This window comes from Fukomys damarensis, unplaced genomic scaffold (genome assembly GCF_012274545.1).
Source record: "Fukomys damarensis isolate Sample0158 unplaced genomic scaffold, DMR_v1.0_HiC HiC_scaffold_10, whole genome shotgun sequence".
Taxonomy (NCBI): Eukaryota; Metazoa; Chordata; class Mammalia; order Rodentia; family Bathyergidae; genus Fukomys; species Fukomys damarensis.
In genome coordinates, this window is record NW_022900922.1 from 38,607,258 (window position 1) to 38,635,042 (window position 27,785).

The following is a 27,785-nucleotide window of genomic DNA, read 5'->3' on the forward strand; positions in this document are numbered from 1 at the left end:
TGAAAATAAAGTGTTTGTAGATGGGGAGGGGAGGAGGGGGTGAAGGGAGGGCAGAGGTAAGGGGAAAAAATGAGAATCAAGACTTGCCATGTAAAGGTACATGATCCCAACAATGAATGTAACTGTACTGTATCCCTAAAATGTACCAATAAACTCAATAAAATTAAAAAAAAAACAAACAAACAAACAAACAAAAAAATAAACTAACATCCCAGGTGGGAAGCTGAATGTGATAGACTAACGGAACTGTGCACAGACTGTACAAGGCCGGGTGGCAGGAGACATAATACTGATAGTATAATAGCTGTCTGTGAGCAGCTTCCCACTCCCCCAGTCACAGGCACAGGTGTGAACACTGCACACCGCCTCACCTGCCCCTCCGCATGATGGACCAATACCACGGGGATTCACCAGGGTTACAGGTGAGGAAGTGCAGTCTCTATCAGGTCCCCTGCAGTTAGAAGTTGGAGGAGACAGGAGGGGAACTTCAGAGTGGCTGCTCAGAAAGTTCCAACTTCCCTACACGTCTGGGTGACCCTGAGGCCCCCACTCACTGGAGATCCTGCAGGGCTTGACCTGAGTTCTCCAGGACACCCAGTAGTTAGCATCACAGAGAAAAAAGATATTCTTGGAATGGTTCCTCCCCTGAATAGCACCTAAGTTCACCTGTGACCTTACCGTCTACTTCTGCAACCATCGCTCCAAGCCTCCTTTCCATCACTTGCATTTTTCATTCATCCTTGTTTGCAGTTCACAATGATCACGTTCCTCCTGGGGAGTCAGTGCACGGACAGGTCCTTCTCAATTCCCACTTCCTCATCTCTTGGTCCTTTCCCATTTGCAAACATCTTTCTTCTTTTTTTTCATTTGTCTGAAAACTATTTTCCATAGGCAGGCAGCCAGATTCCTGGACACCAGAGGGAAGCTAGAGGCTGTCCTGAGCCCCCTGTGAAGGGGAGGAAGGAAAGGGAGAAACTGCAAGTGGTAGCACAGTTCCAGGTACCAGCAAGAGCTCATCATGGAAACAAGCGTACAGTGGTGTGTGACGGAAGGACAGGAGCCAGCTGTATGAAGAGAGTAGGAGCAGGAGACAAGATCGCCACCGTGACTTCCTGCATGTTCCTGTGGCTGGGGTGAGTGCAGGTCTCATTTGTTTTGCAAGAGTGCAAGGAACCTTAGCAATTCATTATAAGTTCATTAAGAGAGCACAGAAGCCAAAGAAGTAAAGACTGTACAGATCGAGACAAAGGTACTTGTACCACCGTGAAGCTACCAAGGGATCAGAGGACCTCATCGGAATAAACAGGGATCTGATCTGAAATCTCCAACAGTCAGAAAGGAGACTGAAATACCTAGAGTGGGAGCGATGACATACAGCGTTCTACCACTCAGGCAACATACTGAGGCAGCTTTATGGACAGATAAAATGGAAGATTAGGCAAATGCTAAAAAACAATATCAACAAGGCATTGGTTTCAGATGTGTTGGTGAGAGCAGATATAAAAAATGGAATTGGAATTCTCATAATTTATTAATGAGTCAAAGGAACAGAATGGATAAAGTCAGTGTGGTCAAATAAACAACATTAGGCCTCAAAGACAGTTGCACTACCAGGCTGTGTCTGGAGGCCCTGGGAGACATGAGGGACCATTGAGGGCTTAGGTAGCAAGTCCCTCCGGGTCCGCCACTCATTAGCTAACTCTTCTGAGCAAAAAAAAAAAAAAAGACAGAGGATTCATCCTCCAGGAAGAGGTTGATTTTTCTTGGCAAAGCCATCGCTCCAGACATACTGGCAGCTCTGAAGGGTTTCCAGCCACCACTCAGAGCAACTGGGAGAAGAACGCAGAGAGTCTCCACAGGGAGCGAGGTTGCTCGTGGAAATGTAGAACTGGATATGTTTTGGAGTGAGGAGAGATGGAATGCAGGTTTACACAAGGGGAAGTGATTGTATTTTAAGAAATGCATACAGTGGCACAGGTCTGTGGGGAATGGGGTCCCAATGTGTGGCCTGTGGAACATGCAGCAGGTGAGATGCAGGCAGAGCACATAAATACAGGAGAGAAATGCTAGACTGGCCATGCAGGTCATAAAGTCATCACCATCTTTCAGTTACAGAAGCCAAAGGAAGCGATAAAGATAACAGGAAGCAATTTATCCACAGAAACATGGGCACGTGCGCACTCCAGTGCTACAGTTGTTCTTTTCGTTTTAGGAAACAAAGAGAAGATAAACTGCAGCCTGAAGTCCTTACTGATTTGACTTTCTTCGGCAGTTTTTCCTTACTCTGTTCCTAAAGGGAGAGGATGATCTGGAGTAATTTTGTCTGGAGAATAATCATTTTTTCTGTTGCTGGACTTGGCATCGGAGGGAATTTCTTTTTGTTTGCAAAGCATGTGTACGCTTCTGTCATGGGCCTCAAGAAGAAACCCATGGATTTTATTATCATCCAACTCACTCTTAGTAATGCAATAACACTCTGGGCCTCTGGAATATTAGATATAAGACTGCCTTTCCATTTTAATGACTACTCAGGTAGTGTTGTTTGTAAAATTGTGGTTTATCTGGGAAGGGTGGCCAGGGGCCTTTCCATCTGCACCTCCTGTCTCTTCAGCATGGTCCAGGCCATCACCATCAGTCCCAGAACCGTGCTCTGGGGCAAGCTCAAACCACAGTCCCCATGGCAAGTTCTTACGTCTCTTCTGCTCTTTTGGATCATTAACTTTCTGATAAGCTCCAACTTGCTGCACTATGTCACATCAGTCAGCAGCATGAACAGATCTGCAGTTGGAATGTATCTCAGGCACTGTTACATGATACGATCTAAGCAAATCATCAGGTGGCTTTTCCTCTCTCTCATGGCTCTTCGGGATGTCATCTTCCAGAGTCTCATGGGCTGGAGCAGTGGGCACATGGCTTTCTGTCTGTATGAGCATCGCAAGCGTGTGCTCTACCTGCACAGCTCCAGGTTGGCAAAGAATTCCAGCCCAGAAATCAGAGCTACCATAAGAATTCTCATTCTCATGATCTGCTTCCTTTTTTTTTATTGGGCTGATTTCATTTTCTCCTTCTACATAGGTTCTGTCTTAGCACCTGACTCCATGATATTGAATATTAAAGTATTTCTAGGCCTGGGCTATGCCAGTCTCAGCCCCTTTGTGTTGATCAGCAGAGATGTCAGCAAGGTTAAATATTGCCACAGTCACTGAGAAAGTGGGAAAACTGCTTCCTGCATTAGCTTTAATAACGAAAACATTGCCATTCAGTCTTTGTTTTTATTCAGCAAAAATTTTCTCCAGCCAAAAGTGATATCAAGTTGTAAGTGTAGTGATCCAGTTTGAGATCTTAGAATCAATCACTAAAATTCAGTGCCATTAAGGCAAAAGGGCTGTAAGAGCAGATACTGAGTCATCAGATGACCATGCTAGTGTGATCCTGAGTGTAGAGGAAAGAAACTCACATAGAAGTATTGCAGCCATCTAGCAGTGTTGACTCGGTTGAACAAAGTGTCCCCAGAGCTCAACTCAGCCATCAAAAGGGTCCTGGATCTCCTAAGTCCTCTGCACATCTTCACTTCCTTGGTAACTGGCTGCAGGGAAATTGTGGGAAGCTGGACTTCAATGTGGTTACAGCAGAGTAATGCAGAGTCCAATCGTTGAGAAGCCTGCTACTCATATTTTATTCATTCTGTGTTAACAAAATAGAAAAGTCTATACTGGACAGTCTTCATCTGGCTCATGGGCTCCAAGAAGCCTTGCGAGATTCCCTTTTCCAGGCTTTCTTTGCTCCACTGCTCTGCTGTGTCATCTCTCTTCATATTTGTGCAACTGTTCACCTATGTGCACTCTGACTAGGGAGGGGAGAGGGAGAAACCATCAGGAAGAAGAAACTTCCATGTCGGGAAGGCAAGACTGTGTCATACTTTTCAACTCAACATTTGTAGGCCTTTTCTTGGTAAAATGTTTTGTTTTTGTCACTTGTGATAGGTGGGGCACCTAAGAAGTGTTTCCTGCTTCAACACAATCTAGGATCTCTAACTGAGAAGAACAAAGTAGACATTGGTCAGTCAATAGGTTGCAGATGAATGAGCTTCCTCTACAGCCTGTCCCTGTGTGTTAGGACTCGCAGAAGCAGGCTTTCTGGGGACCATTAAGGAAGACAGTCAAGCAAGCCTGTACCACGTCTGAGTACACGGGGTTGTCTTCCAAAGCTCTTTATATTTGAGAAATACTGAATGAAACTGGTTAGAAGTGGTCACTTCATGAACTAACTGACAAAATTTCATGTTTGACAGCAAACTATGGACGAGGCTTAGGGACCAAGGAACCTGGGATGGGGCAGGGGTCCCGGTCACTAGTTGATCACTGTGTTTGACAATTAGGCAATAAAATTATCAGTATGCATACTCCTTGTCTCAGCGGGGTCTTGTTCGTTGGGTTGGTTGGCTCATCTAAGGAACCAGTCCCACTGTCACACTCACTTCTGTGAAAGCAGTGCTTGACATCCGCAGTGAGCACTTCAGCGCTGCTTGCAGTTTCAAGGTTTAGGTGCAGCAGATGTGTGTGCCGCTGAGATGCAGCGTGGACAACTTGGGGTCCTGGCTGCAGTGTGGGTGAGCAGCCCTCAGAAGGGCGTGATGAGCGTGATGTGCCTGTGTTCAGAGATTTCCCATGGAGAGCAGATGAGAGGCCAGGGACACGAGCCTGTCGGTCTGCTCCTCATACGGAGAGGGAAAATGGAATGACACATTTCTAAGGAGAAAGTGTGTGCTGCTGTATCGGCGACATTACAATCGGCAAAGTAGGGAAGACTTTTTGTAATAAATATTATTTTACTTCATCCCGTTACCCCTCCAGCCACTCCCTGGAAGACATGTTTTACTCAAGTTTTTCAGATTTTTGAAAAACATTTTAGTGAATAACTTGGTGGAAAGCTAAAGAATTTTAACGTAAAATTGTAGCATGTGTCAACAAATATTTGTGATATTCAAAATATTGAGAGAAAATGCAAGGAACATTTTTTTTAATTTTTCAAAATGTAGATCAAATGAATTACATAAAAAAATCACCAAAATTGGTAAGAGAAACTATAATATCTAAGCCTTATGTTTATTAAATCAATTAAATATGTAAATAAAAACAACCTTGAAATACAAAAATTAAAACCTAACCTCAGGAGAACTCAGAAGTAAATTCTTCCAAACATTTATTCAAGAAAAAATAGCAGTGTTACACAAACTATTCAACGTGATTTGAGTAAAACAACTCCAGGCTCATTATTTTTGGTTTGTTTGGGTTTGTTTTGTTTTTTTGTTTTGGTATTGTTTTGCTTTCTTGAGACAGAGTCTTACCGTGTTGTTCAGGCTGGCCTCAAACTCATGGGGATCCTCGTGTCTCATCCTCACCAGTGCAGGGATAACAGGTAGGGGCCACCACACCGGCTTCAGGCTCATTTTCTAAACCTAGAATTGCTTTGATAGAACAATCTACTAAGAGCCATTGCTAAGTAGGAATACCTCAAGCTGACATTACTCATGAACATTGATGAAGAAATGATAAATGAAACAGAATTCAACACTGTCTGATGTATGAAATAGAATTCAATATGATATAACAGCATTCTCATTCCAGGGAGACTTCTTTCAGAAAAGAAAGGGATTAATATGCAACAAATCAAGCAACACTATATCACAAAGACAAAATAAAATACCTGAATTTATTTCAATAGAATCATAAAGGCAATTTAAAAACTACAAAAAATTAAAAATTAAAATTCTTATAAATAAGTCACACATGTGTAAATACTGAATAGTTTCTCTGGTGTGAATCAACTGCAATAGTACACAAATCTTTTGCTCATATTTTCATCAGGTAATTTACTTTTTGTTGAAGGAGTTTATGAGTTTCACATATGCCTTGAATATTAACTGCTTATCATTGTATGGGGTCATTCTTTATATAATATATATGTGTATATATATTTTTTCTCTTATTCTATGTGCTACATTTTCATTTAGTTGATTGTTTCCTTTACACTTCAAGAAACATTTGAATATTTCTCAGATGTTTATTTTGCTTTTGTTCCTTGCACCAATGCTATGGAACTTTCTTCCCTCCTCAAATTTATTCTAGAAGTTTTATAACTGTAGCTTTTATATTTAAAATAATTTTGAATTTTATTTATATTTACAAAGGAAATAAAATTATTTGAAAAAAATGAAAATTCTCAAAAAATGTCATGAGATATATTATAATTTGATTAAAAACTACAGAAAAAATACCTAACTTCGTATTCAGTGCAGACACCCTGAACTCTTCTGAGGTTAGGAATGAGATGCAGATGTTGACTGTCACTATGTGTATTCCATATTCTTGTTCAGATTGTACCCACCTTGAAAGGGGAGGAAAATGCATGACAGAAGGAAACTGTTCTTACTCATAATATGATTGTGTGTAGAGAAAAACAGTAAAAATACATAGAATGTAACAAGTTCAAATTCAGCAGATCCAATACCAGTCTACAAATGATTGCATTGTGTATTAACAATTGAGGAAAATTACTAAACATTTAACAAACATGGATAACAGATCACTTTCAAAATATCTCCACTGAGGGCTGGATTTTTGGCTCAGTGGCACTACACCTGCATTGCAAGCACAAGGTCCTGGTAACAGAAAAAAAAAAAAGACAAAATATCCCCATTGACAATGATAAGACATTGCAGAAATAAATGAGAACTAAATGAATGGAAAGGATTCTACTTTCACAGAAAGGGCATCTTAGGGCAGTGTATTTGCAGGACTCTTTTCCCCAAGACCAGCTACAGTTCCAGTCCCTGTGGATGAAGATGCCAGAGACACTCACTATCAACTCTGTGCCTTCCCCACTGTGAGAAGTTTTGGGGACCTCAGAGGCTGAGGTCCCTGCCTGCTGCATCTTCCTGATCTTTCTTTCCTCCAATGAAGGTGTGGCTAAGGGGATCCCTGTAGGCACTGGTCTGGCACGTGGCCACCTGCAGGCCTGTGCCACAGATATCTGATGAGGGCTGAAGCACAAGCATGTGTGGTGGGTGGGCAGGCTCTCTGGGTCCTGGGTCCACAATCACCATGACACACAGACTCGGGGTCAGGTTGGCGACCATGTCCATGCCTCGGATGCCTGTGAAGCTGGTAGGGAACCGGGAGTGGGAGCCCAGGCAGGGGTTCAGAGTTGCTGCAGCTCCAGGGTTGGGTGGCCCAGCTCTCCATGGCCCCTGAATTGGAGCCCACGGTGCAGGCAGGGCCAGCAAGGGCTTGGGCCAGGCCTGCATTGTGAACTCACTTGCTGTGTGACAGCCACTGGGTTTCAGTCATAGGTGACCCCGTCCAGACTGAACCTGGGTCTGCATGTAGCTGTTCACAGGGAAGCTATAGCTCTGGTCTTGGACATGATTGGGTTCGGAGAAGAGGAGCTTCCTCTACTGGAGCTTCAACAGGTGCAGCTTCGTGGGAGTGGTGAGGATGTGCGGCTATTCGCCCTCTCTGTGTCCCCAGAGGAAATGGCTCTCAGTCACGTCTGTGATGAGTGCCCAGGTTCCCCTGTGGAGGAGCTGCTAGGGACCACAGCAGTTCTCCCAGGGGTGGATCCACAGCCTCTGCCTTTCTCCTTCGCTCTCCTAGCCAACTCCTGACATCTCAGCTGTGCTGATCTCACCAGCAATCATTTCATTGTGGACATGATCCATGTCTTTGTTCTCCTGTGAGCTTCTGATTCTTTAATAGCCCCTGAGTCCTCTGTGGTCTAATTACATTTGGGGACATTGGGGGAGTTGGGGAATGAAGACAGCCAGTATCTCCTAGGGCACCTCAAGTGACTTCATCTTCCAGGGTCAGTTAGTCACTTCTTTTCTTATAACTTAGTATTAATGTTCTAAAAATGAAATACATCTCTTGCATAACCATAAAGCACTTACTAAACTCAGGAAACTAATAGTATTTCAATACTTTTAATTAAGAGACCATACTTAGATCTAACCAACTGTTTCAATGATATTATGGCAAGAGTCCCACCAAGCTGGCGTCCTATTTGACATGTTCCCTACCTACTTGCCCAGAGAATGTTCTGCTTTTGGACCCAAAAAGTTACCCTACGCTCACCTTGAACTTTCCCAGAACTAGCCCCAGAAAAAGTCTGATCGCTTAGGACCCCTAGTTCTATACAGCAGAGAAAGAGATGTGGTACTAATGTCTGGCACTAGGTGGATTTTCATCAAAAGATATCCTTTCCTTGACTGACCACCAGAGACAACTTCCTGACCATCAGGACACAAATCGCTTCTGCTGGTTCCTAGTAGGAGGCGACTTCCAGTTTCCTGCTCAGGTACTCCTGTGGAAAAAGGAGTGTTGGGCTTCATCCGGGAGGAGATGACTGCTCACATTAACACCTAGAGGTGGGAAGAAGCAGAGGTCTCAGTGGAAATAGAGACTTGCTCCCCTAAGGAGTAAAGCTGTCTGGTGAATGAAGAAGAGGTCTTTGCAGAGCGGCACCCACCAGTGGTGCTCAATCAGGATCTCCAGTGCCGAGCCCATGAGTAGAGTCCTGAGAGCCCCGGCTGTGCTTCGTCCTGACCAAGGCTTCCTCCTGGCTCTGAAGGGAATACAGAGGGTGTGGCGCGCTGCCTGCCCCAGCCCCACACAGGGAAGGGAGGGAGAGTTTTATCCAGACTTCCTTATCTTTCTTTATCTGATGAATTATTAGCAAGTGCCTGTGGTTTAGTGGTGAATGTTGCTTCTTTCAAACTTGCAACAAGGAAACAAGGAATAGAGACAGAGGCTCAAAGATCAGACTTTATTGAATGTGCTTTATACAAGAGAAAGATGGAATGGAGACTTTTGACTATTTAGTCAGAAGACTGGCTGATTTCACAGAGCACCTGTCCCGCTCTCACAGATTAATCAGTGGCACAGTGAAACCACATGGGTCACTAGGGCAAGAACCAGCTCTGAGATGAGTTAGAAGTGCTGGTCCCACCCATGCATTCTCGAGAGGTGCAGATGTGCTCATCTGCATGACACTGCGTCCTGCTTTTCTTGTGCAGATCTTTGTACCTCCCCTGAGCATGCTAGCAAACATTTCTTGACTATCAATCAGTAACCTCTTCCTTAAATCTAAGAAAAGTCTGTTTTGTTGCCATTTTACTGAACAGAAAATAACACCAATGGCCCTCATCCATTGTGACCCAGCCAAGAATCCCTGAATTAGACATATAATACCCAGAGCTGTGCAATGTGGAAATCACTCCCAACAGAAGGGCACACAGGGTAGAATCCTAGGGATGCAGGGAGAGGGAGTAAGAGACAGACACAGAGGCTGAGAGGTGTGAGTCACACCCAGCCTGAGTGAACCACTGCTACAAGACAGGGACAATGTGTGACAGATGGACCCAGAAGGACACACAGTAAACAATGGGCAGAAGATGGATCCTCTAGGTTCAATTCTTGATGCAGCTAATCCCTACCTCCAAGAAAGATCATTGTAAACAGTGTCTCATGTCAAACCACAAATTCGTTCTATAAAAGTAGAGAAGAGACCAATTTTCTTATTGAAAATCATTAAATCCTACTATGTGTGTCCAAAGATATTCACTACAGATACAGCAAGTAAAAATCACGCTTTATATCCTGACAGATACAAACCAGTACATATGTGTTCTCAATTTAAAGTGTAACTCAACTTCAAGTGAAAAAACTTGACTGCAAGGTCAAACATAGTTCACACCGAAGTCACCTGGAGAGTTGGCTGGTCATTTGTGTTAATGTATCACCTCCATCAGTAAACAAACTTCTCACATCTTAATGACGGGACAGTTTTGCAACTTGGAGTAAGGCCCAGAAAGCTGAGACTCTGCACCCACAGAAACTGGACTGTGTGGGATGACGTTCCTTGATGATTTGATTCAAAAGGAGTATTTCAGGACCTTGGAGAAACAATTCTGGGGCAAAGAATTTGCAAGAGCATTTTTTATCTTTCAAAAAATTTTCATATCTCTCAAAGAGACAAGGAAAAAAATGTAAGTTTCTGGACTTTTGAAGAAATCCTAAGGCAAGAAAGATAAATTCCCCATTTTGCACCACAGAAAATCAAACATCTCCTTCTTATATTTGTATGTACCCTTGCAAGCAGCACTGGGCAATGTACTTGTAAGTTGTGTCTGGGTTTCCTTCTTCAGAATTGTTAATGAAAACAGTAATTCCATAGAAAGGCTTTTCTTTCATTTATGCCTCACTTTTTAGTGTCCATTATGTGCCAAGTCCACTTCCAGAAAATGAGGGTATAATTCTAATAGGACACAATCAGTGTTTTTTGTGCCATGTGTTACTTAACAGTCCTAGAGGAAACTAAGCACTTAATGGCAAAGACTTTGAGCTGCCAGTGTGCACAGGTAGAGCAAGGTGATCTCCTGCCAGGGACACTGTTGGCACCTGCTCCAGAAACCAAGGCCCCAGAGCACATCTTGATATTCTACCCCTCTTTTTAAAGCCAGTTGAAGAAAGAAAGAAACTGGATTTGTTCTGTCTCCGAAGCTGGTCACCATTCTGATTCACGGCTTGGAACTTCAGGAAAGAGAAGATAGGTCTGAAGAATGGGAAACTCTAGACACAGAAAACTGGTAAATTGTTCACTTTCTCACTAAACATCCTTCTATTAAAACAATTAAGTCTGATTTGAGCTGCAAAAACTTCTGAGCCAAACACAGTAATTGTGGAGGGAGTGGGAAAGTTGTACATCAGGGACTGCAATTCATAGAGGGTTTCCTTTACCCTGACAGCATGACAGCTGTAAAAATTGAAGTCTTGGTGATGGTTCATGGTATGCAGGAGTTCTGCAACCCTGCAGGTACAAATTTGACCTGAGGAGCCAAACCTTGCCAGAAGGACCGACCTGGAGCTGGTCTGCATCAGAGCTGCAAACGTGAGGAGACTCGACGTGTCTTTGATTTACTCACATGTGCCATGAAAATGTCCCTCAGAAGCTTAATATTTGCTTTTGCCTTTGACTAAATGAAATGATCTGTGTGGCTTGATCCATCTTTTGGTCCTGAAAAGGTACGTACCCAGGCCAGAAAGTGGAAGGGGACCAATTCCAGCAGATAACCCTGTAGAAGCCCTTCAGCACCCAGGTCCTGTGTTTGGGATCTGATGCCCTGGAAAGTGTCTGGGAAGTCTTAGAATATGATTATCTTTATGCTTTCTTTCAAGAATCAGAATGATATAGGAGCTTCTCATGTTTCTAAGAAAAACTCTTTTAAGTGTACACTTTCCCTGGCATCAGGACTGTCATACCATTATTAGCATTCATAAAATTTTTTCACCTCATTTTTGGTGGCATTTCTGTGTTTTATTCAAGGGTCACCTCTGTTGTATACATTAAGTTGTTAATTCAAGTGTGTGTGCAAACGCATGCATGTGTGTGCATGTGAGTGTGTCTTAGAGGCTTTATTTTGTATCAGTCTTTAAAATTATAACACACCATATGTATAAGTCAACCTTGTGCATTTTATGACAGTTTGACAATGGAATCTATTAATGTTGATGATTAAAACTTATAGTCTAGAAAATTCTTAGTATTTTTAACTAGACTATATGTTAGTATAATTTGATGTAATTTACTGTAAATCTGTCTTAGTCTTATGTAACAGAGAGTACTGACTTCACTTTTAGTTGAGAAATCTGGGCTGAGATGCATGTGATTACCTGCCTAACTCATTAGGTGTTAGATCTAGGTGGGGCATTATACATCACATGAATGCAAAACATGTCCTTTAAAATAGTTTCCGATAATGACTCAAAAATAACCTAAGAGAGTTCACCTCTTCCTCCCCTGATATTGCTCATATAGACTAGTCAAAAAGAAAGCTAAGTGTTGTAGTAAGTGTCTCAGGAGCTGCTCTCAGATCTGATTTAGAGCTTCAAAACCTTTGAGAGGTGAAGAGGGCCAGACTAATAGGAAAACAGACAAAAATAACAAAAACCTGAAAATATTTGATAAGGACACCAGAGTACTGAAGAACATTCCAGACATTCATTTTTGATGAATTTGAGATATCTTACATATTTTTAATCAATTCTTATTCCAAACCAACTAATTAATACTGCTATTCCTACTATTATGGCACATCATTTATTTCACTAAAGGCTGTGCACATCAAGTCATGTATTTTGTTTAATGTGTTGGTATAGATTGTAGTCTCCTCATTTAGTAGGAAAGGAAACTGAGGTTGAAAGGCAGTAATCAGTATTGTATCACGCCTGGGACAAGGCTAGCTTCATGCAGCTCATGCTGCCAGAGATCTTGGAGATGAAGATAAATTTAAGACATCCTTTCATGTTTGGAAGGAAATGGGAGGATACAGGATTTGTAGAGCACCTCCAAGTACATAGAACATATGTGAATCCCTAAGATTAGACTAAACAACCCGACTTCTTTGTTTTTGTGAAATTGTTTAATTTGATGTAAATCACAGGTGACAAATAAGATAGGAGAGGTTCATTATAAAAGAGTAAAATCAAACCCAGGTCTAAAAGGTGAAAATTGCAACACATTTGGTACAATAGTGATTCCCAGAGATGGGGAAGACGGGGAGCAGAGTTGGATAATGGGTCCACCAAAAGAACTGGAGAGAAGGAATAAGTTCTGCTGTCCCACGGCACAGTGCAGTGACTTAAGGAGGTCAACCACTATGATTATGTTGTTCATTTGATGTTTTATGTTCAGCAGTGTTTATGAAGTTGGGCACACTGATATTCAATGCATATATAGTTACATTTGTTATTTCTTCATGTAGAATTTTTCCCTTAATTAATATGTAGTGACTTTCTTTGTCTCTTCTGATCAGTTTCATCTTAAAGTTTGTTTTCTCTGAAAACAGAATTGCTCTCCCTTTTTGCTTTTGGAGTCCTGTTACATGAAATATTGTTTTCCATCCGTTGATTTTTAGTCTATGAATATCTTTTAAGATTAGGTGAGTCTCCTGAATGCAACAAACAACTGAGTTCTGTCTCTTCTCCTTCCAATCTTCCAATCTGTGTCTTTTAATTGGGGAGCTAAGGCCATTGACAATGAATGTTATTATGGAAAGGTATTGACTTATTCCTGACAAATTGAATTCTCTTTCTGTTGTTTACTCCCTTATTTTTCCCTTTTTGTTTAATTACTCACCTTGCTTGATGTATCCATTCTATCTAAATTTTTGGCATTGTTGGTTTATTGCCTCTGTCTAGGATACTCTGGAGTATTTTTCAGAGTGTTCGTTTTGTGTTCATGTATCTATTAAGGTGTTCTTTGTCCTTATTTCTTCATCAATTTTGATAGTTTCACAGGATATATTATTCTGTTTTAGAAGTTTTTTTACAGCTTGAAACACTTCACTCCAAGCTCTCCTACCCTTTGAAAATTTGAGCCAAATGGACTGCTGTTGTCCTAATGATTTTATTATTCTTTGTTTGTCTGTTTTGTTTTGTTTTCTCTGACTGCTTTTAGGATTCTTTTTGTTGGACATCTGGGAACTTGATGTGTAATGGGGAGTTTCTTTCTTCATCACAGTTATGGTGTTCTGTAAGCTTCCCTTACCTGTATGTTGAGTTCTTTCTCCATGTTTCCTGCTATGATTTCTGTAAACAGATTTTTTATTCCATGTGTGCTGTCTTCTACTTTCTATCTAATTTCAATTAGCCCTGTATTTATCTTCTTAGTATCATCTAATAGCTGCTGGAAAACTTTTACTGCTCTCTTATGCTTTTTCAGGTTTCTTTGTGTAAATCATCATTTTTTTCCATCATCTCTTTTATTTCTGAAACCTTATTTTAACATTGGTTGTTTCTGCTGTTTATAAATTTTGTAGAATTCTTTATCTCTGGAGTATTGTGTGTCACCTTTTCATCAAGTCTTCTAAAATTTTTTGTAAATTTGTCATTTATATTTTGAATAATTTTGGTCAGCTCTTCTCAATTTTTATTGGTTTCTACTATAACCATACTGGTCAGCCTGTATGATAGTTCCACTGTCTTTTGGATTATATCCTCTTTGAATTCTCCAAGTTTGTTTATTAATCTATAATCATTTCTTACAGCTCAACTGTGTGGTGTTTGCTTGCCTCTGCATTGGTGCCCCCTTGGGTCTGCTTTGGGAAAGTTGGGAGTCTTTGGAGGCATATATTTGCTTAGCTTTTCCATGTCCCTATTTTTTGTGCTGAGCATTGAGTTTAAACAGTGAAGAGAGTTTGTGGTTGATATGAGGATCTCTTTGGTAAAGTTCTGCTCTCCAGTGATGTGTTTGTGGCTTTCTTTGTCCAGAAGTATATTTTACCACTATAATGTATTCAATTTAACTGTTGCTGGATTTCTACTGATTAAAATAGCATCCACATAGCCAAGCTTACATCAATCATAGATGTTAAAGCTTGTTTTGATAATTTTACGCTTTTCTCAATACCACAGATTATATTCTACTGCTATCTATGGTCTGTCTTGGATGGGGGGAAGGTATGTGAGTGGAAAGGGGGAGGTAGATAAAATATTGTTGATAAAAGGTAGGAAGTTGAACTCCATTGGAATTATCTCTATAGCTGACATAAAAGGTTGGTGTTGAGGGAGTCTGAGAGAATGTGTGTGTAGTAGGTAGGAGGAGGTATGCAGATGGGTGAGGATGTATTTAGCCATGGAGACAGGCTGTGAGATTGTCAGAATCTGTTCATATATTTCTAAGTGGCTTTGTTTGGAGCCTCTAAGCCCTGTTTTATTTAGGATTACCCTGAAACACCCCTGAAGGTCACTCTTCAGTTTAAGGCACTGGTTAATTCTTATTCTCTAGTGCACTGTGCAGGCCTCTGGTGTATTGATGCCATTAGACAGATAGACAGGAGGATGAGTAAAGCAAGGAGAGGAGATAATGAGGAAGAAAGAAGAACAAAAATCATGAATAGACAAATCAAAATATATCAAAAATACTAAAGGCCAGGGACTTAGCTCAGTGGTTCTGGTGCCTGCTTCACAAGCACAAGGGACCGAGTTCAATTCCCAGTACCAAAAAAAAAAAACTAATGTCAAAGGGGAAAAACCTTACAAGTTAAAGTATAATGACCAAACAATATCAATAAAGAAGTAAGAATCAGAAAAAAAGAAAAAACTAAAACAGAAAGAAAAAAAACAACCAAGATGACCCACTTCCAAAAAAGAAAGCAAGAACACAACTACAACTGAAATAAAAGCAGAACCAAGAATAAAAACCTGCACATATTGTCACAGCATCAGCCCAGAGCTGCTACACAGCTCCCTCCAAGCTGGCCTCAGTTGGTGTGAGCACCAAGCAGTGTCCCCCATGGACCACACAACTGCCTGCCTGAATCCACAAGGGCTGCTGCTCTCTCCAAACATACCCTGGCTACAGGCTGTGCTCTGGCCATGGCCCCTACTGCCCTCCGTGGATCTAGGGCCTTAACTGATTTGGGATCATGGATATCACAATGCCTGTGTCTTCCCTCCACAGCTATCTTTGCCACCGTCCTCTGTCATTGTTCTCTCTAGAGGGAGACCGAAGACCCCAGAGAGCACCGACTTTTAAAGACAGAAAAGGAGACTGCCTGGGGGACGAAAAGCACTTTATTCCTTCTTCAATGCTGCTCGACAATTCTTTGTCTGTGAAATCAGGTTTTATACATTTCTTTCAACTATCGCTAAACCATAATTCCCTTCACCGATTCCCACAGTCCTCAGCACTGCTCACTGTCTCTCTGCACACAGCTGTCTATCTGCCTCACCCAGCTGGCAGAGCTATGCCACTCCCAGGGCCAGCTGTGACCCCTGTGCCAGTGCACAGTTGTGGGCAGATCTCACACTGTCCCAGGCCTGTCCACCTTTGGGAGAAACAGTAGAACGGCATCCACTATGTTCTGGCTCTGTGAAGCTGCTCTCCTTTTACAGATCTCCCTTGCTGGACTTCACACTGTACTTGTCACAGAATCAGTATTTTTAGTCAAAAAATGAAAGGAACTTTTTAATTAAATAAAAGAATAACTGGTTATTACACTGGGTATCACTATCCTCAAAGTATTTACAACTCAAAAACCAAAAAGATTCCCACCAAAAAATACTAATAATAACACAAATCCAAACTAAGATTAACTATTCATATAAATGAAACAATTAACATCTGTATTAAAATATTTAAAGACAATGGAATGGAATATTTTTTGAAGAAGTATTTGATCCAATCCCCCCCTCGCTTTTTTTTTTTTTTTTGTACCACGGATCAAATTCAGGTCCTTGCAAGGTGGAACCACTGAGCCAAATCCCCAGCCCTTGAAGAAGTATTTGATCCAATCCCCCCCTCGCTTTTTTTTTTTTTTTGTACCACGGATCAAATTCAGGTCCTTGCAAGGTGGAACCACTGAGCCAAATCCCCAGCCCTTGAAGAAGTATTTGATCCAATCCCCCCCTCGCTTTTTTTTTTTTTTTTGTACCACGGATCAAATTCAGGTCCTTGCAAGGTGGAACCACTGAGCCAAATCCCCAGCCCTTGAAGAAGTATTTGAACTTCTCCCTTCTTCCTGTTATCTCTCCTCTGTTTTGCTCTTGTCAGTGTCCCTTTCCTCTGCAGTTCTCAGCTAACAGGGGTAGAGGTCCCCTTCACGAGCCACCTGCAGTCATGGGTAGGGTGCTGAATGTCCTGTGTATGGCACTCCTGTTATAAGTGAGAAGTGGGTGACTTTTCCTTCTGTTTCAGGTAAGCCTTTTCTCTCAAGCCCTGCCACCTGCCAGCTCCAGTGAAATTTTTTGATAGATGGGGGTAAGCCCCACTGGTCACCAGCACTGGAGTGCAACTCGTTATAGGAGGTGGGTACATGGGTGCATGGCAGTTTGCTCGGCCCTATTTTGGTTTCAGCTCCACTGAATCCCTGGGTGGAGTATGTTTCACTTCTCCATGCCCCTGTGGGGGCCTCAGAGTAACTGCAAGGCTATTCAATTAGCCAGGCCAGCACCGAGGGGCCAGCTTCCTCCCTCAGTCTGATCCTCTCCCGAGATGGAGTGTAGGGCAGGTCTGGAGTGAGGCCAAGGTACCCCAATCCAGGAGTAGTCCTGTTTCCCTTCACATATACTATAAGCACTGGATTTTAGTTCAGCTGGGCTTTCTTTTCATTCATTCTCCCACATTAGACTTTGTCTTTCTCTCTCACTTCAGGGTATCTGCTTTTCTCCAGCACCAGTTCAGAGGCAGTCACCCTTGTTGTTACCTCCTACGTGGTCTTTCTTCTCAAATCCTTTTTTAAAAGCAATCTTGACAACAAAAAAGAAAAAAATTAAATTGTACTGTTAAAAGTCAAAGCAGCCTTGTTGATAAAAAAAAAAAAAGATTGAGAGAACAGACGAGGTGAGTCTGGTTACAAAGATAACTGGAAACATGGCTATGCAGCAGCTGTATCATGACCCCTTCTTTGAGTGATGACACTTTTCTTACCAATCTCCCACTGTGCTATACAGTTACTAATGGGGAGTCCTACTTCATACACCACTTCTGTCTCATGAGAGCACACAACACCTAAGCTCCCTGGACAGAACAGCCAGAACTGATCTGGGCTTCCCTGAGAGGTTCCTAACGGTCTCTTGGTGTAAACTCTGACTGCTCCTAAGACCTTCCTAGAGAGCATCTCATGGTTCCTGCCATCCTCCCTAGCTGCATGAGGTAGATATATTTTCAGACCAAAGGTTTATTCCAGAGGTCTTTCTGACTAAGCACTAACAGTGGAGGGCCTTCAGTGAAGTACTATGCTATTTGATTTCATGTTAAAATCAAGGAAAACCCACCAAAAATGTGTAGACAGTGAAGTCACAGAATCAGCTCAAGGTTTTAAAAGACAACTCTAGAACAGAAAGGTCTAATCAAAATATGAGAATTTGGTAACAGGACACAAACCAGGGATTGCTATGCTAATCAGAATGAAAGATATATTTGAAAAAGAGGAATTACAGAAGAAAAAATGTCTCTAAATTTGAGTTGTCTAACTTGAAGCAATAAGATCACAAGTGTCTACATGTTGGGTTTGAAAGAGGTAGAGGATTTAAAATAAGCCCCGGGCTTTTGGAATTGGCTGATGGCGATATGATAGATTTAAGTAAAATAAAAGAAAAAAAAGTCGGGGAGAGACATTCAGGTTGGAGGAATTTCTTGGTTTAACTCAGCACACAACACTACAAATATAAGGGATTGTAAAAATTTTAAAAGGCTGTTAAGTTTTACTAGTATGGGTAACAAAAAAGTCTATTTTACAACTTTAGATGTTTATATCCTCTTCCACAGATGGCATGTAAAGTTGCAGAATGTTCCAGAAAAAGTGCCAGGGAAAGGAACAATATTCTTTGGACAAAAGTCTGCTCTGTTGCATGTATCAAAGCTGTCCATTATATACCAGAAATACGCTGTGCTATGAAATGTATTTTGCAGATACATTATCATCATTACTGATTCTTTCTTCAAACAATATTTGAAAGATCCAAGGTTTTCTGTCCTACAAGTTAGAAATGGTTTTGAACATTATCAAAATAACAATATTCATCCTTCTAACTGGACTTGGCACAGTGGGAAATATGTTTGTTTTTGTAAATTATATGAGTATGTTCATTATGGAACCTAGGAAGAAATCTATACATCTTATTCTCATTCACTTAGCTTTTACAAATATCATCATGCTTCTCTCCAAGGGAGTACTAAAGACAATGGCAGTATTCAGCTCAGGAAACTTCCTCAGTGACACAAGCTGTAAGATTGGTTCATACCTGGAGAGGGTGGCCCGGGGCCTGTCCATCTGCACCATCGCTCTCCTCACAGGGGTGCAGGCCATCACCATCAGTCCGGGGCATTCCAGGTGGAGGAAGCTCAAACTAAAGGATCCATGGCACATTCTACCCTTGTTTTTCTTCTTCTGGATTCTCAACCCTTTGATAAGCATGAACCTGATCCGTTCTGTCCTGAGCAAGAACACATCACAAACTAGTAAAAGTGACCCGAATTGTTATTTTATGCTAAAACTTCAGGGAAAAAACTGGATTTTTCTAATTCTCATGGGTCTGAGAGATACTGTGTTTCTGGGTGTCATGGGTGGGGCCAGTGGCTACATGGTGTTTCTTCTCCACACACACCACCAGCGGGTTCTCTACCTGCAGAACAACAAGGTCTACAAAATTCCCCCTGAGCTCAAAGCCGTGCAGAGTGTTCTCCTTCTGATGCTGAGTTTTCATTTCTTTTATTGGACAGATTGTGCTATTTCTTTATATATAATTGCCTCCTCAGAGAAAGATTTCTTAGCAGTAAATGTTCACGAATTTCTGGGCCCTGCTTATGCGATTGTCAGTCCATTTGTGCTGATTCACAGAGGGACACCTGGCTGAATACTGGCATGCTTAACAATGATTTCAGAAAAATGCCTATTTTTTTGAACCCTTCAGTAAGAAAGTTTGAAATAACTATTGGCTCTGCTAAGCTTTATAGTTTAAAAATCAACTGACAAGGGCTTAAACAACTAAAAGTTCATCCTTATATAATATGCCTACTGAGCAGCTAGCCCTTACCTGATACAGAAAAGACAGTAGATGCACCCAGCTGTCCTTTCTTTCTCCATCCTGCCACCTTTCAAAGCATGGTGTAAAGTTTGTGTGTATGTACAATGGTTCTTTAACCACCAGGCTTCCAGTAGTGAGGAGAACAATTTAGCAAAATTACTGAAGCATTCACCTTTTAGTCAGTACACATACTAGTTTAAGAACTACAACAGCAAAATATTGTATTTTATTTTAGGGACACAACCTAACTCTCCAGCGGAAGGTGCTATTTTGCTAGCTACATGAAAATACTCATGAGCCAGAGGTGTACCTGAGTGGAAACAGAACTTTCCTGTCATGCATGAGGCCCTTTGTTCCACACCTAGCACCAAATAGGAAAAAGAAAATAATCTTAGTATCCAACCATACAAAAACATTTGAAATTTTGGTATTTATGAAAGAATGGGTAAGTTCAAAATGTATTGCTATGGAATAATACTCAAGAGCATTTTTAATGAATAAATGAAAAGTGAAAATAGAATTCAAAATGGAGTAAAATTGTTAGATTTTTATCTTTATCACCTTCTGCAAGAATAAAAAAAATGTAAGAGTCTTTACTTATTTTGAGAGAAACTAGACAAATGGAGGAACAGTGAGTAGAAGCTTTTCAATATTTTCTGGTTTTTGGAACATGTAAAAGCATTGCTTTCAAAGTCTAAATTAATTAAGAAGATAATTTATAACTTGTTTCTAGAAATCATTTGTTAGTGCCAAGGCACTCCGCACAGTCATCAACTATTTTTTCTCTTAGAGTTATAAAAATCTGATTCTGCATTATTTCGAGTTTGACTTTAATTTTTTAAATGGAATCAAAGTACATATGTGGCTAAAATATATGCATAGCTTAACCAGGAAAATAACTGAATGAGCCATTTTAAAAAACATTTCATGCTTATTCTTCTTAAGCACATGTGGAGATTAACTGTATCAAACTGCTTTGGGTGCCACCCAGGGATTGGTAAAATACAGCTCTGGGTGGTCTTGCAGGCACACCCTTGGGTACTATAGATGGTTCTTGGCCCCTTCCTCACTGGACATTTCCCCTGCTCTGCTTCCTGGCTAATGTGAACCAAACATCTTCACTCCACCTTGAGGTGTCTATCTTGGAGTAGCCAACTGTGGAATGAATTCCCTGAAACCTCTTATCTTTTGATTTGTGGGTACCGGTATTGAGTCTCAGAGACAGGAAAGCTTACTAATACAACACATTGATAGTACAAAATCTTAAAGTAATTAGGCTCCTATTGCTTTGTTAAGAATCCTTTTACCATATCTCTCTTTACAAAGGTGACTCCTACTATTCTAATAAACAATAATAAAGCACTCACTTCTTTTGGGATTGGTTGTCCTGTGTCCACATAGCTTTTTGTTTGGTTGGTTGGTTGGTCTTTGAGGGGGGTGGGGCCTTTGGAGGGGGGGTTGGTTTTTCAGAAGGGGTCTAGTCCCAGGCGCCGTGCCCCCACCCCCGACCCCGCGCCCTCCCCACACGTGGGACACAAAAGCCGCAAGTAGGGAACTCGCATTCCAGTGGAATAGAAGATGAACTCAACTGAATCCAGAGAAGATGTTGAAATTCTAAATAACACCACGGTGGAGGTGGAGGCTGAAAGCGAGGATGTCACTCTGGACTGCTGGCCGCACCCTCCAGATAGCGTCTCCACCACCCTCCAGGGCTCCAGCAATCGCCGGTGGCAGGGCAGCAGCGGCCAGCCGGTCAGGGTCGCCAGTGTGAGGAGGCAGAGGCGGATACCCACGGTGAGGCCTGGCCTCCACTCTCTGCTGGTCTTCGGCTACCTGCATCTCCAACAGCATCTGCCTCCCTGCTGACCTTTGGTGTGAAGGGGCATTGCTGATGGGCATGGGCATGTGGAACAGGGAGAACAGCTCACCCTGTGAGGGCAACGGAGAGCCAACTGGCAGGAGCAGGAACGTGGGCTCTGTATGGCTTGGTGGGGAGGAGCCCTGCAATGACACGACCACCCCTTCCTACAAGAAGCCTCTCTATGGCGTCTCCCACAAGATCATGGAGAAGAAAAGCCCACCCTTGGAGGACCTGCTCAGCACCTACGAGCCCTTCGAGAAGCCAAACCCCAGCAACAGCCTTTCCCCGCCGCGCCTGCTGAACAAGCCTCAAAAGCGAGCCTACAGTAGCACAGGGGCGGCCACCGACAGTGACCCCAATATCTACTCCCTGATCCAGAAGATGTTCTTCATGCTTAACACGCTCAAGTCCAACGTGTCCCAGCTGCACAGCAAGGCGGGCCCGCTGTGCCTGGAGGTAAGCCGCATGGAGAAGCAAGTGAGCCCCTCTGAGCTGGTGGCTAGATTCCAGCCCCCTCACCCCCTAGTACCAGCTGAATGACGCCGAGCTCAGGCAGATCGTGGACCAGAGCCTGTGGGGTGGTGGCTTGGCCTGCCTGCTGCTGGTACAGTTCTTCCCCAGCTCTTCAGCGATGCGGCCATCTCCCGAGGCTGCAGTGCCTGCGGCTTTGCCGCCAAGCAGAAGCTGGAGTCGCTGCCCCCGCAGTTTATCCTCAACTATGTGGAGGTCTGAACCCCTCAAGGAAGGAAGCGGCGGAGTGGCGGCCAAGTGTTTGCCGCAGCTGAACGACTTCTTCAGCCTCTTCTGGGCCAGGCAGGAAATAGAGGACAGCCAGCCAGGAGGCCAGGTCCCCGCTTCTTTGAAGCTGAGCAAGTGGATACCAGCCGCTTCTTGGACAACAAAGGCCAGGAGGAGGCGCTGTCTCTGGACCGCAGCAGCACCATCACCTCTGCCCATGTGGTGGACAGACGGACCTCACTGAGCTCCGGGAAGAAGCCTCCTCTCCGGGTGAGTTTGCTGTCTTCCTCCTCCACCCACTCTTCCCTGAGCCCTTTGAACCGCGGAAGCTGGGCTAGCGACAATGGCAAGCGGGAGCTGGACCCACACATTTGCAACCACGCGGAGATCTACTTTCCCGACATGCAGGAGGAGGGAGCTTGGCTGCAGCAATGTTCCCAGAGCATCCAAGATGACCTGGAGGCGGGCAGCGAGGGTGAACCCCGAGGGATGACTGCTACTACTCCTCCAGCCTCCCGAACAACACCTGAGTGGCCAAGGTGGACGACAGCTTTGAGGGCGAGTGCTCAAGAAGATCTGCTGCTGTCCACTGACTGACAAGTTGGAGATCCCGCAGCCCGACTTCCAGGTGCCACGCACCGACTGCCTGCGCAGCACCTACCAGAGCAGCCTGTCTATTGGCAACTTTGCCTCCAGCCTGCTGGTGCGCCTCTTCCCTGAGCTCTTCACCCACGAGAACCTGCGCAAGCGGTACAACTGCAGCTGTTCTACCCCTGGGCCAAAAATGACCGCGTCTGGACCCTGGAGTTCGTGGGCAAGCTGGACGAGCGCTGCAGGCGCCAGGACCCTGAACAGCGCTGCTCCTACCAGCAGCAGTGCAAGGTGCGAGTCCTGCGCCCCGAGTGCGGGGACCTGGCGAGCTACGCAATCGATGCTGAGAGGTTCCAAGAAGAGTACGAGGGGCCCCCACTACCCCCAGAAAGAAGCAGCAAGAACTTCTGCAAGATCCCCCAGACGAGCTGGTGGTTCCCTCCCCCGACTTCCCGGTGCTTTCTCCCTACCTGCTGTCAGACTAGGAGGTGCGCGAGATTGTGCAGCACAGCCCATCTGTGGGCAACTTCGCCGAGAACCTCCGGCTGCAGTACAACTATTCCGGGGCCTGCGACAAGCATCTGGACCCACTCGGCTGAGGCTCGCCCGTCTCTACGTGGAAGCCCTCTACCCCGTGGAGAAGATGGAGGAGATGTGACACTACGAATGCATCTACAGCATCAACGAACGGTGTCGCCGCCCCAACAGGGAAAAGTGCGACAACCTCGAGAAAGCCAAGAAGGTGGAGAAGTGCCCGGCCTGCTGGCCACCCACAGATGTGGGATCTTGAGGTCCAAACGCTGGGCACCTCTGGGTCCAAGCGTCACTGTGGAGCACATGTGGTCCCCACAGGCAGGTACCTTATGTCCACGGGGAGTGGCTTCCTACCTTTGCGCACATAAACACCCCCACCCACAAGAAAGGAGCCTCCACTTTGATTTCTCGTTTTCTGACTTTCCTGGATCCCCAGTAGCACGGCTGGAGTTTGGGGTGACTGGAGGAGCTGGGCCTTCTCCCTGGCTGTGGCCTCCCCAGCCCCACAGTGCAGAATTCGATCTCAGCAACTCCTGATCCCCCACACGGTTTACATTTTATCCCCTCACCCTTTTTAAATTAAACTGAATCCCTTTTTAAAAACCCAAAAATCATTGGGCTCTTTTGGGGCCATTTCACTTAGGAAAAAAATCTTTTTAAGTATGTGAGACGAAGTACTGTAAGATGAGTTAGTGGTGGGATTTTTAAAGATGAGTTCAGATTTATGAATTTTGCAGAAGTGCCATGTCCGTGCATGACGGGTGATCACAGCGGCAGGTGCAGGTGGTGTAGAGAATGAGCTCACTGACCTGTCTTTAACGTGGGGTTGGGGAAATTCAGATGACGCGAGGACAGCAGTAGAGGGGATGGGATGGGAACAGCGCGCCCAAAGCTTGTTCTGATCACGTTTTCCTCTCTGCTGTGCTGCCCGGGTGAGTTGTGTACGTGCAGCTCAGCTTCTCTGCTGCCGCCACCTGGGCAGAATGTGGTGCTCGTCGGCTCCGTGGACGAGAACACTGGATGATGATGATGATAATGTGAGTTTGGACAGCCTGGGCAATGTTCATGATGCCCTTGTTTGAGCTGTGTCCTTCCGCAGCCCCGTTTCCTTTCCATGTGTGGGTGCTGCTAGGAAGGGCAGCCAAGTTTCCTCAGAAAAGTGTGTGTGGGCACTTGGCTTCTTATTTGAGTTAAGGGTGGGCCCCTTCGGGATCACCAAGAACTGTTTGTTCTCCGTGTGGGTATTTGTATGAAATCAGGGTTCTGGGCGCTGTGTGGTGACTTCCCCAGACCTATATTATTAGTCCTCCTGCAGCAGGACTCCCTTGCTCCTGGGGCAGCTCGGGCCTGGGGCCCTCTTGGGAATCTGGTATTGGAAGGACACAGGTCATCTCAAACAGGACTGCATGTCCTCGCAGGCCCACTCGGAACTTTCTCCTCAGTTCTTCTCAGAACCCTCAAGGTTCTGCTGTCCTGCCCTGGCCCACCCCCTGGCTTTGAGGTAAACATGTTCCCTCCCCACTGACTAGGTAGGTCAGACTGCCCCACACTGGCCTCTTGTGCTCAAGAATGCTAACTAGGAAACTGCCTGAGAGGTGGTGTCCTGAACACACTACTTTACCCTCTGTGGGGACCATATGCTTACGGGGAAAGGAAACTGTAACCCAAGTTGACTGCATCTTGCCAAAGATCCTAAAAATGACTGAATCAAACCAGGTAGTCATGAAACCTAATGATTTAATATTCTGCTAGCCTAAAAGGCAGAAGCAATAGAATTAATCTGTGAACTTACTTCATACAGTTAAGAATGTTAGTGACTCTGATGACATCATTTGGCCTGCACTCAGTGGGCATTTATATATGTATAACAATTCTGAGCAATGTAAAGTTGCTGTTTAATGTCATTACAGATTACTTCTGCTGAAACTGCCAACCAATATTTTTGAAACTGAGAAATGCACAGGGACTTGATTACTCTCTGTCACTCTCCCACACACTGAACACACTTCAGAAGCTTCTGTGAGAAGAAGGGGCCAAATTCTGCTTTTGTGCCTGGATAGAGAGGACTGGAGCAGCCAGGAGACTCACCTTTCTCCCCTCACTAGGGCCCTTCTCTTTGCCTTAGTTTCCCTAACACACACACACACACACACACACGCACGCATGTGCGCACATGCACACACCCTTACCCTAAGATGGCTGTGGCCCTGTACCCTTGGCCCTGCTGATTGGGGCACCATGGAATGTGTCCTGCTTCTGTGTTCTGTCTACGGTGCACTTATTTCACCCAAACAGGTGGCTCCAGTGGGTGCGTTTTTTACATGAAGCAATAGAAGTACAAAAATGCTTATTTTTTCAGAATCTAATTGTTTCATAAAATCTGTTGCTTTCCTCCACCCAAATTATTTGATTTTACTTGTGTTTTGGATTTTTTTTTTACTCTTATATCCCAAGGACTAAAGACTTAGCACATTCTGAGTTAAGTAAAATAGTAAGTCACAGTAGATGGTAGTGGTCTTTGTTTTCTGTTAGTAAAGTGTTAAAGAATGTATGAGGGTAGATGTGAATGTACTGAGTTTGAATCCTGCTTTAGTTCTCGTGCCCATGTCTATATGGTGACACTTGACAGAGAATTGTGCTGAGTGCTGGCATGCCCTTCCCTTTCAGTCTTGACCCCAAAAGTTCCTTTTCTTTTTAAATTGGGTGTGGGGCTATCTGCAGCAATCACCAACCAACCCTGGGATCTACTCCATGGGGAGGGAGTGGCTATTTGGACAGTAAGACTCACCACAGCACAGCCCTGCAGAGCTTTGTTCCCTTTCCAGTTGGTAGGACCTTGGGTTGCCTTGGGAGGCCGCCTGTCTGGCCGTGGAGATCCATGATTCTAAAGTCTGGGTGGTGCCCCAAGGACATCACCACTATGTGGAAATACCTGCCTCAGTAGATCCGGCCTTACTGTTTTTCTGATATCCTAGTAAGAGCAGACCCTGCACAAAGTGGATATCAGAGTTCATATAGTGAGGAGACAAAATAGTGAGAATAGTTTTACCAAAGATAATGAATTATTGAATACTGTCTGCATTTTACTATTGATTTGAGTGCAACCTTAGAAAACTGAATGCAACAAAAACCCAGGACATTTTGCAAATTGTATGCTATCTAGCACTGTTTTATGAATTATACAAAACATTAAGACAAAGTAAACTTTTCCTGACTGGGTTCTAGTAACTGACTCAGAAGAATGGATCTTTCATGCAATAAAAAAAACAGCACTTAAAGTTTTAGTCACAAAGAAGAAAGGATTTAGCAGGAATAATAGAAAGTGTCTGAATGAGTAAGGAGATGCTGGGAAATCAGTAGCTCAGAACCATTAAAGGTGTTCTGGAATTTGGGTTTCCAAGATGAGGGCGACTTGGAGCTTCCCTCTGAAAAGTCAGGATTGAGTTGGAAAAATGTAAATTCAATCTAGAATCTTAAGCAAAGAACAATTACAAGCAGAGCTGTTACACACCTTATAAGGATAAAAGAAAGGTAGGAGAAACTGCAAACACTCAATTTTAGAAAACATTTGATGTAGTTAGTAACCACAACTACCCTTCATTTCTCATGTACATATAGATTTGTGACAATAAAGTCAAAATAGGAAGATGTATTCTGCATGATTTTTTTCTTTTTTTCAGCTTTAATTGAGTTTATTGATACAATTTAGGGATACAGTACAGTTACATTCATTGTTGGGATCTTGTACCTCTACATGACAAGTCTTGATTCTCATTTTTTCCCCTTACCTCTGCCCTCCCTTCACCCCCTCCTCCCCTCCCCATCTACAAACACTTTATTTTCATCTTTTCATTCTCTCACATTTTTTTCTTTTCCCTTTTTACTCTTCCCCTACCCATCCCACCTTCCCTACACCTTTAGCTCCTTTCTTCCCATTTCTAAATGTCAGTAATCTTATTAGAATCTTATGCATTGTTGCAGATTATTTACACCAGGGAAACTATTCGGTATTTACACATGTGTGACTTATTTATTTCACTTAGGAGTATATCTTCAATATGTATCCATTTTCCTATGAATGAATCTATTTTCTCATTCTTTATGGATGAGTAATATTCCATTTTATAGAAAAACCACAACTTCTTTATCCATCTTCCAAAGGATGGGCAAATAGGCTGTTGCCAAGATTTAGCTATTACAAACTGTGCTGCTATAAACATGGGTGCACATACTTCTCTGTGATATGATTCTTTTAGTTCTCTTGGAAAGATACCCAGCAGAGGGATGGCTGGGTCAAATGGAACCTCCAGCCCAAGCTCTTTGAGGTATCTCCATATTGATTTCCATAGTGGTTGCACTAGTCTGCACTCCCACCAACAATGGAGGAGGGTTCCTTTCTCCCCACAACCCCGCCAACATTTGTTATTGTGTGATTTCTTGATAGCAGCCATTCTTTGTGGGGTGAGGTGGAATCT

General features: G+C 43.4%; 2 protein-coding genes and 1 pseudogene across 2 annotated transcripts; all 3 read left to right on the top strand.

The window, feature by feature from the left end:
* Positions 1 to 2,303: 2,303 nt before the first annotated feature.
* LOC104861544 (putative vomeronasal receptor-like protein 4) lies at positions 2,304 to 3,206 on the top strand. The gene has a single exon (XM_010623036.1). It carries the CDS (start codon positions 2,304 to 2,306, stop codon positions 3,204 to 3,206), a length of 903 nt encoding a protein of 300 aa, XP_010621338.1.
* A 15,318-nt stretch (positions 3,207 to 18,524) lies between these two features.
* On the top strand, positions 18,525 to 19,415 carry LOC104861351 (putative vomeronasal receptor-like protein 4). Its single transcript, XM_010622729.2, has one exon. It carries the CDS (start codon positions 18,549 to 18,551, stop codon positions 19,413 to 19,415), a length of 867 nt encoding a protein of 288 aa, XP_010621031.1. The 5' UTR covers positions 18,525 to 18,548.
* A 1,749-nt stretch (positions 19,416 to 21,164) lies between these two features.
* On the top strand, positions 21,165 to 23,566 carry LOC104861543 (annotated as a pseudogene).
* The last annotated feature ends 4,219 nt before the right edge of the window (positions 23,567 to 27,785 follow it).